This window comes from Lithobates pipiens, unplaced genomic scaffold (genome assembly GCF_037356315.1).
Source record: "Lithobates pipiens isolate NorthernLeopardFrog02 unplaced genomic scaffold, aLitPip1_a1.2 Scaffold_13, whole genome shotgun sequence".
In the NCBI taxonomy this organism is placed as follows: domain Eukaryota; kingdom Metazoa; phylum Chordata; class Amphibia; order Anura; family Ranidae; genus Lithobates; species Lithobates pipiens.
This window is the reverse complement of record NW_027507718.1, coordinates 39,164,567-39,176,876: the sequence shown is the minus strand read 5'-3', so window position 1 is coordinate 39,176,876 and position 12,310 is coordinate 39,164,567. Positions and strand designations below refer to the sequence as shown.

General features: G+C 38.5%; 1 protein-coding gene across 1 annotated transcript in view; it reads left to right on the top strand.

Moving 5' to 3' along the window:
• GLIS3 (GLIS family zinc finger 3) overlaps positions 1–11,806 on the top strand; it is a 535,482-nt gene extending 523,676 nt beyond the window's left edge. The window contains exon 11 of the mRNA XM_077475027.1: positions 63–11,806. Coding sequence (XP_077331153.1) covers positions 63–199 — 137 coding nt within the window. The 3' untranslated portion in view covers positions 200–11,806. The remainder of the gene's footprint in view (positions 1–62) is intronic.
• The last annotated feature ends 504 nt before the right edge of the window (positions 11,807–12,310 follow it).

The window sequence follows — 12,310 nt, the reverse complement described above, 5'->3', positions numbered from 1 at the left end:
ATATTCACAGTAGTCTTAATAATATAACATAATTCTGATTTTTTTTATCACTTGTCTTTCAGTTTACGATTTTCCAAGTGGCTCAGCTGGGCTTTTTGGGGACTCCCAACGAAATAATGCAGATGATACCAGCTTCCTACAGATTAACATCATTGACCGCTGTCCTAGCCAGCTGTCATCTGTTTACACAGAGGGATGAGATCAGTTCTACTACATCTTTACCAAGGGTGACAATTCACAGACACATCATCACCAGAAAGTAATTCTTCTGAATTGAACTATCCTACTCAAAGGGAAATAATATTGGAGTCCTGAAAGTATGCTTTTAAAGCACAAAGTGCATTTAGTTCATTTAGTACATGCACTAAGATAACCCAAAATGTTCATGGAACAGATTGTGTTGAAGTCTGTCAACCTCAGAAATGGAATTTAAACAAAAGTGTACTAAAAGAATTTGAAGGCTACCATTGCTGATCATTCCTTTCAAGAATGCTAGCTTCCTGGCATTGTGATCCCAACACCTGAGGCACCACCGCAGGACCAGTATGCAGACCAGGAGTTCTGACTTCACATTAACTTTCTAATCTGTCTGTTTGTCCTTAATCAAGGACTTAAAGTACTTAAGTCAACGACAGGCAGGAATTGGCATCCTTGGAAGAAGGACAGCATTGACAGCCTATACATTTCTCATTATAAGTTTCCTATCAAGTGTGTCTATAGTTTAAACTTTGTGTTGGTGTTGGATACAGTATGGAAGTTAGAATGCCTGTGAGGAATATATTTCTAAAAATCAGGATATGAAAACCTAATCGTACAAGAGTTATCTAGTTATATAATATAAACTAGACTAAGCCACAGCACCATTTGTTAATCAACTCAAAGGGGAAAGAAGGTTTAAGGGTTTGTAATAGTAGTCCAGCAAACAAGAAAAAAAAACTTTACATATTTTTATAATTAAAGCCCTTAGCGGATGTACATGCAAAAGAAACTTTTGGCTATAGGTTATATACTGAAGAGGATCTGTCAACCTTCTCTAATGAGGGCAGAGGTCCACCCACCGCTGCAAAAATTAAAAGCCAGCAGCTGCTGACTTTTAATAATCGGACACTTACCTGTCCTGGAGTCCAGCGATGTCGGCACCGCAGCTGATATTTCCATCAGCTGTCGGTTGCATGCTGCTTCCATTGCGAGTAAGGGAACCCAGCAGTGAAGCCTTACAGCTTCAGGCCGGGAACCCTACTGAGCATGCACAAGGCTCCGTTCCTACTGGCCCGGCGGCTGGGGAAGGACGAGGGTGCCCGGGCGGTGACTTCAATACCTGTGGCTGAGGCTCCCGGAAGTTGGAACAGGATACCTGTATCAGACAGGTATCCTGTCCCCCCTCCCCCCCGAAAGTTGCCAAATGTGGCACCAGAGGGGGGGAGGAGTACAATGAGCAAAAGTTCCACTTTTGGGTGGAACTCCACTTTGAAGAGATTTTTCTAATTATTGGTTGTATCACCATTACAGAAAGTGAAGGAAAATATTCCCAACAGTACACAAAAAAAAACAAAAAAACTGACAGGTTCTAAAAGTTTTCTTCTCTATCCAAAACCAAAAAACTAAAAGTTTTGGATATATATAAATTACACACAACATTTAATAGCATACATCAACTTCACTTTAAATAAAGCAGTTCTAGCGGTACATATTATAGTGTTAACAGGCTTTACACAATCAGACATTGGTATGTCTATGTAGCATGAAAACAGATTATAATTGTACTACACAAACCATGTAACCCTCTTTCTTTTTTACATTGTCTTTGGTATATATGGAATTTTGCTGATATCTGGAAGCAGAAAAACATGATACATACACCTGTAGTGTAGAATAGTACATGTTATTTTGTACTTATGTTTGGTTGAATTTCTTTGAATGGAGGACATAGTGTAGGTGGGCTAAGGGGGTTAAAGTAGCTAATTCAGTATTGCAGTGCTTGTGAGAATAGGTCTCATGAATGAAATGTCAGATTTTTTTACAAACGTAAACTTTTGAAGTGCAGTATACCATACTCTGTGGGCAATAGTTATTCTCCCACGCACTCAGACCTAATGTCTTTATGATGTGCTGTTGGCTGTGGGAAATCGAAAAGGAATATAAGAAGTTTTTAAAACATTACAATTACACTAATTATGTCTAGCTGGACATATTAATATAGAAAATTGCACTTAGGTGAGTGAAGGAGAATAGACTGGCTTGTACGAGCTAAATGGCTTGGTTTACATTTTTACACTAACTCCCTTTTTATGTGTTATCTATCCCTTTTCCCTTCTTGTTTTTTCTGTGACTTTATGGATCTTGCTTAGAGAAATATCAAGTGTGGCACAAGTAGTTTTTAAGGAAGCTGTAAGGCGTACACATGTGGAAACAGTGATTGTAAGGAGCTGTAATCTATAAGAGTCTCACATAACTCATCTGCAGGCTATGATTGTCTCCTGAAGCATGTCATCAGTCTTCCACAGCTCTTATAGTATGTTCCCATTCTCTGACAATCTCTTGTATAGCTTGGGTTATGTCAGAACATGAGTTTGGACAGAAACAAATCTCATCTTTAGTCTTGTAGCAGGTCTACTGTTATTGACCATCTCCTGTAATATGCCTGTAGTCTCTAACCATCTTCTGTTGGATTTGTACAGTTTGATAGCTTTCTGTAGCATTACATTCAATTATGTGGGGCTTTATGGTGTTTTCAATGGCCACACCTGTGGCTCCCTATATCAAATACATTTACTACTGCTGATTTATGCCCATCCATCCTCTGTTAGGAATGCCAGACCATTTACTTGTCCCTAGATGGATGTTTTAAGAATAATTCTCTACAACTACCAAAACATCTTAAGATAATGGCAGTTAGTGACAATAAGTGTGTTCTATTGCTATCCAACAAACACAGTAACAGGGCTGTCAACATGTTTCTCAATGTATCTTTATTTATAAATCTTTTTATCCAGATTCTACAGACCTCCTTAGACCGGCCATACACGTAGAACATTTCTTTCATGGGTTGCAGGAAAGAAATTCACTAAATTCCCTCATCAACACAGACAGTGTGGCCATAGTCTTCTCCTGGCAGGGGAAGCTGTCCCCACCAGGAGAAGACTGTAATTATTGCTAGCGGCTATAGAAGCCACTAGCCATAATTGGGGGTAAATACCCAGCATCCTGGTTTTACCCAAGTTGATCGATTGATCAACTTGGTACATTCAGCCTGCTCTTACATGGTTCGAATCCCAGCCGGTTCCTGCTGAACTATCTAAGATTCGAACCATGTATGGCCTGCCTTACAGGGTCAGTGTGAGCGTACTTCCTGAGTTCAGTGCTGCGTAACTTCCTCTTTTGTTCATTCCTGCATTATCAGTCACATGCAAATCTATATAACAGGCTGATTATGATTGTTGGCCCTAAGCCCTTGTACACACGGTCGGAGATTCCGACGGCATGTGTCCTATCGGACCGTTTTGGCAGATAATCCGACTGTGTGTGGTCTCCATCGGACTGTTTCTGTCGGAGTATCCGACGGACCAAGTTTTCCAACTTGTCCGTAAAATTTTCCGACAAAATGATCCGATCAGACATACTCCGATCATGTGTAGCATACTCCGACGGACAAAGTGCCACGCATGCTCAGATCAAATTCCTAGACCAAAGCTATTGGCTACTAGCCTGAACGTAGTCCCGTCGTAACGAAATAACGTCATCACGTTATGTACAATCGGATTTTCTGACGACTTTGTCCGACTGTGTGTATGCAACAGTTTCGGACAAAATCCGTCGGACAAAATCCGTCGGATTTTGTTGTCAGAATGTCCGACCGTGTGTACAAGGGCTAAGAGTGTTCCTATTATTTAGCATTTGTTTTTTTTCAGGCTGTGGGTTTGTGAGTTGTAGCATGGAAGATTAAATGGGTATTCCAGCACTATCAGCAGATATATTCCAAGACCACCAGACCACCAGATCAAAGACAAAAGGGAGTAGAATAGATTACTGCACAGCAGCTGTGCCTCAATGAGAAACTGATATACTAAGTAGATAGGGAAATATTCAGAAAAAGACGCTGACCTCTTTCAGCCATAACATTGGTTCAAAATGAGCATCCTATTGTCTTCCACAGTGAACCGGAGAATTTCAGATTTAAAATAAGTTGTGCAACACTCTACTTTATATCTATTTGGTAAAGTGAACCTTAAAAGTCCTTGTTATACAGAAATTAATTATTAGGTGGCACATCGGTCGGTGCTGTATACTCTTCAATCCTGGGATCCCTATTAAACTTGCTTTATTTGACCTATCTATAAGAGAGATGAGGTTTGTTTTTCTTTCCATAGCGAGTGTAGTTCTTTCTAACTGTTCAACTTATAAAATCTAAATTGTGGGAAAAACTAATTATTAAGCAATAAAATTGGAACTCAACACCTTCATTCATGCTTGCATGTGTGAGGTTTTGTGTACATATTCTAATTATGGTAATGAAACAGTTTAATTCAGCCTCAGATGCATGCTTATAATGACAGAGTATATCACCAGCAAATCATTTGTTTTTGGCCCTGGTACACTATGTTAAAAAAAAGTACAAATAGGGCATTCTTCATAGTTGTGCAGTGCTAGGGTTTTTTATATTTACAAGTTTATCCATATTATTTTTATTTTTTTTTCACAAAGTGCAACCTGTGACTAATATAAGTTTTCTTTTCCCGCAATGACCTTTACCAAATGGAAAACTGAATTCAGTTTTCAAGCTCCATAAGAATTAAAAAAAAAAAAACTAAATGCCCAGATAGATTTGACTCCAGTAACATGGAGCACTAATTGCAGCAATCCATAACTGCTTTCCAGACATCAGCTCCCCCTTAGTATGAATAACTGACTTCTGAATGGTTGCCATGAGTGACTTTGTGTATTCTGCCCCATGTTTGAATATCTAAAAACATTCGAAGACATATGTGCAATTTTATGAAATAACAGCTCTGTGATTCTTCCCAAAATCAGAATGAATCAAACTCAAGTAGAAACTCATAAAGAGCTCTTTTCTCAGTAGCCACACACTTCTGGTTTTTAACCAGCTAACGGTTCTTTTACTGCTGTGTATAGGATAGACTGGGCTAAGTTGCAGACTAGGACTCTGGGCCATTGGAAAGGCTTGTCATTGGTTTGGCATCTAATCCATCAGTCTAGTCGTACTGAACCATATCTCTGGTGTGCTGCATATCTGTCTGTGAACAAAATTAGATCAGTGTTAAAGTATAGTTAGGCAGGCCATAGATGATGTGATTTTCTTTCCTCAGGTTGCAAGAAAGAAAATTGCTTGATTCCCCCATCAACACGGCAGGAAGTCATCCCTGCCAGGAGAACATAGTGATTATTGCTAGCGCCTATAGCTGCTGGTAATAATTGCATTTAAAAATATTGCATGTAAAAATCCAACATGCTGGTTGTACCCAAGTTGATTGATTGGTACAATCAGCCTGCCCATAGATGGTTTGAATCTTGGGTGGCCCTGATGAACTGCCGAGATTTAAACCGGTCGGCTTTAGAGTCCCTGCCTAACGATGTACAGTAGTGAGCAACAGTGTCCTGCTAGTACAGAAAACAATAGGCCAAATTACCTCAAAGCCAACATTACTGTTTTATAGAATCAAGTGGTCAGCTTAGGCATCTTGCTTATGAGATATGTCCCACAAATATTTCAAGCACTCGATAGGCGCCCCTTTAAAAAAATATTACTAGCTTAATTTTGCGGTCCAAATATGTGTCATGGTTTGTTACTTTTATTGCCAGGATTCAACAGAAGAAAAGGGCTTGGCATTATATGTTATTCTTTTAATGTAATTAAGAATGAAGTTTTACTTCCTGTCTTGACATTTGCACAGTCACCGAAATAAGATATCGTCTATGCGATATAGTTTTGTTTTAATTAGTCCTCAATATTTTGTTTAATTATGACTAGGCTGTCACTCTGAATCCCTAGGGGTACTTCGCACAGATGCACAAAGAGTATGGTGTAGACTAACTGTAATAAATTAATTAATCTGCGTATACAGTTAATATGTACAGCTAATGCTGAAGTACTAGTCATTAAATGCAAACACATTTCTCATTTATAGATCTTAAGTATAGAATATTTATAGCTTAGCTGGAGAGATGTTATAAAATCAGAGTACTTAAAATGCAGAACACGTTAAACCTTAGTGACTTAATTTTGCTAGTACTGTATATATATATATTCTTTAAGTATTATTGTTGAATTGCTTATTTTGTTTTCCTACTTTTTATACATTTATCTTATATATTAATGAAAATGTGAAAAGTCCAACTATTTGTTCGCAGCTTGCTTACGAGGTGCCCAACAAATCAGCAGAATAATAATTTCCCAGCGTGTATTTCTAATTCCTTACTTGTACTGGTATCACTATCATTCCTCTATACCAACAGTTAATTTGCTTAATACTGATAATATTTATAATAGCAAAAAAGAAATACTGTACTTTCCTTTTATCAAGGCCACAACATTATAAGGGCTGGGATAGCTTAAGTAAAAGTGATACTTAATTCTCATTTTTTTTCTATAAGAAATAACAAACATGTTATACTTATCTGCTCTGTGTAATGGTTTTGCACAGAGCAGTCTAGATCCTCCTCTTCTCTGGTCCCTCTTCGGTGCTCCTCCCTCCTGTCGAGTGCCCCCACAGCAAGCAGCTTGTCACCGAGTCACAGCTCCCTGTGTCCATTCGGACATGGAGCCGTGGTTCAGCCCACCCCCTCTCTCCTTATTGGCTTACTGATGTTGATTGACCGCAGTGGGAGCCAATGGCATCACTGCTGTCTCTCAGACAATCAGGAGGGAGAGCCCCGGATGGCCGTGGCACTCGTGCAACATCACTGGACAGAGATGGGGCTCAGATAAATATTAGGGGGGCTGCTACACACAGAAGGTTTATATCCTAATGCATAGCCTGCATTAAGATTTAAAAAAAAACTTCTGCCTTTACAACCACTTTAACAAAAAATATATAAACACAATCTGTCTGCTTGTGACTTTTTAGTTGCTAACATTTTCAAGGCTGTAGCAATAAAGCTAAATGAAAACAATTAATTTTTTTAGCTATCCTGCATCCTCCTGGAGGGATGCTAGCTATGTATGAAACAAACTGGAATGGGAGGGATAAGCCATTCTCTACAGCAGTGGTCATCAACCCTGTCCTCAGGGCCCACTAACAGGCCAGGTTTTATGTATTACCTTGGGGAGATGCAGACTAGAATACTGCAATCACTGAGCAGAAAATTATATCACCTGTGATGTATTTCAGTTATCTTGCAAACCCGGTCTGTTAGTGGGCCCTGAGGACAGGGTTGATGACCACTGCTCTACAGTGCTTAATAGTCCTCTCTCCTGTTTTTTATTTTTTTATTTTTTTATATTGCCAGACTCCCTTGCAGCTCATTCCTTTCCAATCTAGGTGCAATGTAGAGGACCTTGCGACTCTTCACCATGTATAAAGCCTTATAGATGGGCCTGTTCTTTATCAATTGTACTTATCTTAAGAGAGAAGTGAATGAAATATGGAGTGAGTGACTGCGATGTGTGATAGAAGTTAAATTTGAGCCCCTGATCTCAGAAGATCAGGGACTCAAATACTCCTCAATGAAAATAAAAGTTGATAAAATGAGACTTCATAAATAACATTAAAGTTAATAAGAGTCCTATGTGAAATGGATCCTTCATATATATATATATATATATATATATATGTGTTTTTGTTTATCAAGTCATTCCTGTGAGACTTGCAACCAAGTGTATTTACATAAATACACTCAGGGGCTGTTTTACTAAACACAAATCTACTGTGCACGGCAAGTGCACATGCACAGAGCTTAGTAAATTAGGTAAAGGTTCACTTTGCAAAGAATGCTTAATCACGTGCAATGACAAATAAAAAAACAACATTTTTGCTTGCACATGATTAAATGATAGAAATCAGCAGAGCTTCCCCTCAGCTCTAGAGCAACTGCAATTGAAGTGCACTATTATCTTAATACACAAAAACACAATTAGTTATGAATTGCCCATTTGAATTAGACCTTTTATTAACTTTATATTAACAGGCATATACTTGGGTTTATTGTGGTAATATACCTACACTAAACCCTATTGAGCATCTGTGGGGCATCCTCAAATGAAAGTTGGAGGAGTGCAAGGTCTCTAACATCCACCAGCTCTGTGATGTCATCATGGAGGAGTGGAAGAGGACGCCAGTGGCAACCTGTGAAGTTCTGGTGAACTCCATGCCCAAGAGGGTTAAGACAGTGCTGGAAAATAATGGTGGCCACACAAAATATTGACACTTTGGGCCCAATTTGGACATTTTCACTTTTGTTGCCAGCAGTTTAAACATTAATGGCTGTGTGTTGAGTTATTTTGAAGGGACAGCAAATTTACACTGTTATACAAGCTGTACACTCACTACTTTACATTATAGCAAAGTGTCATTTCTTCAGTGTTGTCACATTAAAAGATATAATAAAATATTTACAAAAATGTGAGGGGTGTACTCACTTTTGTGAGATTCCTTTGCATTACACCCACAATCTGCTGATCCTGGGTGCAATGCTTTACAGGTTCATTAGACTGGGTTCACACCATTGCCACATGCGGCTCCCAGCAAGGGTCCGGTGCATCTTGGTTCACCGTTTCAGGTCTGATTTCAGTATATACCATATATGCATTCTCAGCCTGCTATATATTTTACAGGGGCTGCTGAGCAGTAAAAGGGGAAGCAGAGGACATAATTACAGGACTATACATTGCAGCTGGTTCCTTTTTCTCTCCTTGCTATTGCCACCTCTGAGGTGCGGAAGTAGGAAGCAAGATATTTGACAACCAGTGAGCTGCTTACATTGCTCCTTATTAAACTGGCAATTTGTATTGAATTCACTGGCATGGAACAGCAAAGAGAAGTGGTGAATATTATCTCCACTCCTTGCACAGTGCAAATAAGCCTTGATAGTCACTATTTTGGCATATCTCAGTTTAATAAATGTGCATCCTACTGTATGTTAACAGGCCTAGGCATGTCTATTAATGGAAATAATGTTGTAACTTAACTGGCATTATTAGAGAGCTGCTTATGAACCAGCATGTGCATAAAAAAAATAATCTTTGTGGTGCATTTAACAGGTGTTAAAGGATAAGTTAAATTTTGTAACATGTTACATGTTCTACCCACATTCAGAGTGTAGCAAGTAACAAGTTACAGATGCACCGCCTCCTGCTCCTCCCAATCCCCCAGTCTGGGATCTTCTCCCTCCAGAAAGTTGTCACAATCTTTAAAAAACCTGCCCCGTCCCGTCATCCATTCACAATGTTCTGTGAATCAGAAAACTACAAGGTCTGACTGCCTTTGCAACTGTCAGTTTGTAGTTCTCAATGAACTACCATGGTGCTGTTGAGCGCTGTGGTAGTCCATTAAGTCTTCCTGTCGCAGTGTACTGTCTGGCCATATCGAAGGTATGGTCAGACAGATACACAGACAGTCTGCAGGACTGTGGCTTTATGCCCACATTCTGCTGATCCTGAGTGCAATGATTTACAGGTCTATTAGGCTGAGTTCACACAATCGCTGCATGCGGCTCACAGCATCCTGGTTTACCATTTCAGGTATGATTTCAACCCTAATTCTTGGCTGAATTTGGACCTGTAAGGGACCAAAAGATGCACAGGTCTCCTGTGCAAATTTGCGCCGGAGCCACAATGTAGATGTGTGAATCGGCTCCATAGATAGTACATAGTTACATAGTTAGTAAGGTTGATTAAAGACACAAGTCCATCCAGTTCAACCTAAGTGAGTGTCTACAATTGTCCCTATCCCTGTACATTGCACACTCACATCGGTCCCTACTTTCAAGGAGCCCACAATCCAAGAGCCCCATTCATATACTAGGGCCAATTTTTGGACAGAAGCCAATTAACCTACCAGCATGTCTTTGGAGTGTGGGAGGAAACCAGATTACCCGGAGAAAACCCATGCAGGCACAGGGAGAACATGCAAACTCCAGGGAGGTAGTGTCATGGTTGGGATTTGAACCAGCGACCCTTCTTACTACTAGGTGAGAGTACTAACCACTACACCACTGGAGAGCCAGTAAAAAAAAAAAGCTCCTGCTATTGTGAATTGCATGCTGGGAACCCGCAATGGTTTGAACCCAGTCTTACAGAGAAAATAATAAATACATATCTTTTTACCTGCAAAAAATGTTTATTTATTATTTTTTGTTAAGGTAAACTTATTTTTTAATTCACTTTGCAAGAAGGCAGCCCAATCACTCTAAAACCCCCCAAAAAGGTGTCTGCATCATTTTTGACATTGCCCTGCAATGCTGCATTCCAAGGCACATCAGCAACAGAGATGCATTAGTGTGTTAGAATGGCAGTTTTCATACATTAACATCCTGCTAACACCCCTTTAAGTGCCAAGGTACAGGTGTAAGCTAGATTTCTGCTTAGGGTAAAGACAATCCACCATTTTGAATATTTCGTTATGGGTTTATATGTTTTATCTAATCACAGAAAAAATTATGAAAGCTGTCTGCAGTCCTATCGTTTCTCCTCGTGTGGGTTGGTAAAAAGTGGGGGAAGAAAACAGAAACTGACAGAAAGATAAGCATAAAAACATGAGATAATAGTAGAGCACACTAGACCCATTCTTGAGAAGTCTTTGATGTCTCTGTATATGTTTACAAATACAGTAGTTCTGAGATGGAACTATGGACCAATATTACTGTAGGCCTAGATACTTCACAGATGATAATATGTGGAACTGTAAGTGGTAGACTGAGGCATGCTTGGTCTACATGTGCTAGTAGTAATTTACATACAGTTTACCAGTCACAATTACTGAAAGTTTGTAGTAGTGGGAAGACACGTTAGCACTTTCTAGGTCATGTTGCTACAGGTTTATGTAATCTCCTTATCTGGGCCTACCTGAATGGAGAATTCATGCAATAAAAAAGTATAATGCAGAAAGCTAAAACTCGGTGTGGTCAAAATGCTGTCATTTTTCCATCTACTAAACTTTTGTCTGTTATTCAGATTTCATTGTTACTGTAATCCAAGATACATATGGCATCTTCATCATTGCGACCAGTAATGTTAAATAACTTAATCATGGGCTTTTATTTATTTGTAGAACAAAAGATGCTTGCATAAAACATTAATACTGATTAAATTACTTATGTTTTACAAGATGTAAAGGGATTGTACAGGGTGTTTACAAAGTTTTATTATTGATGAGTTTCTATTACTGAAAAAGTAGACACTGGACTCCTCTGTAATACCTGCTATAACAATAAGCACAAAGTAGGCAATATAAAATACATACCAAGAGGTTTTCCCAGGTGTACAAACTTCATCTCATTATATTTCTTGTATCTACCAAAATGAAAGACAGATCCCTAGCTTTATTTACTGTTTTATTTTTTATATATAGAGCCCATAATCGAATAAAATGTAATTCCATAACTTCCAACATCTTCCGATTCTAGATTGGAAGTCTGGCTCTGGTCTGATCACCTCTTTCTTTACAGTTTTTTTTTCTTTATATAGAGCCCATAATCTAATATAATGTAATTCCATAACTTCCAACATCTTCAGATTCCAAATTGGAAGTCTGGCACTGGTCTGAACACCTCTTCCTAAATCTGTAGTCTAATATTGTATCATATATATATATATATATATATATATATATATATATATATATATATATATATATATATATATATACAAAACAAAACCGTTTTCGTTAAGCGCCACCTTTTTTTATGAGGAAAAAGCTGCCATGTCCCCTAAAATGAAAACAATATGAAAGCATATAATGTTTTTTTTTAGATAATTAACCTTCTGGTTTTCAGTATACAGACAAAAGTATTACTATTATTTTTTATTTTTTTTGATGACTGGGTCTGCATTGGGGACATTCATTCTCTCTTATTATTTTATTCATCCCATTGTCACAGTGACTGAAAGCAAGGGAAAATCGAAAGGTTTGAGTTATCATTTGAACAGTATTAGAGGGAAGATCCTCGAATTGGGAAGGACTTTTTTCACTATTGATAGATTTCTTTTCACTTCCTGATTTGTCTATAGGACTGGAAGTGAAAGAGCTCCCCAATAGCGACACAGGCAGCAAAAAAAAAAAAAACTGTGAGGGGTTTTAACCCTTGAATACCAGGATTAAATCAAGCTTTGTGGCTTTAAATATATTTTAACTGTTAT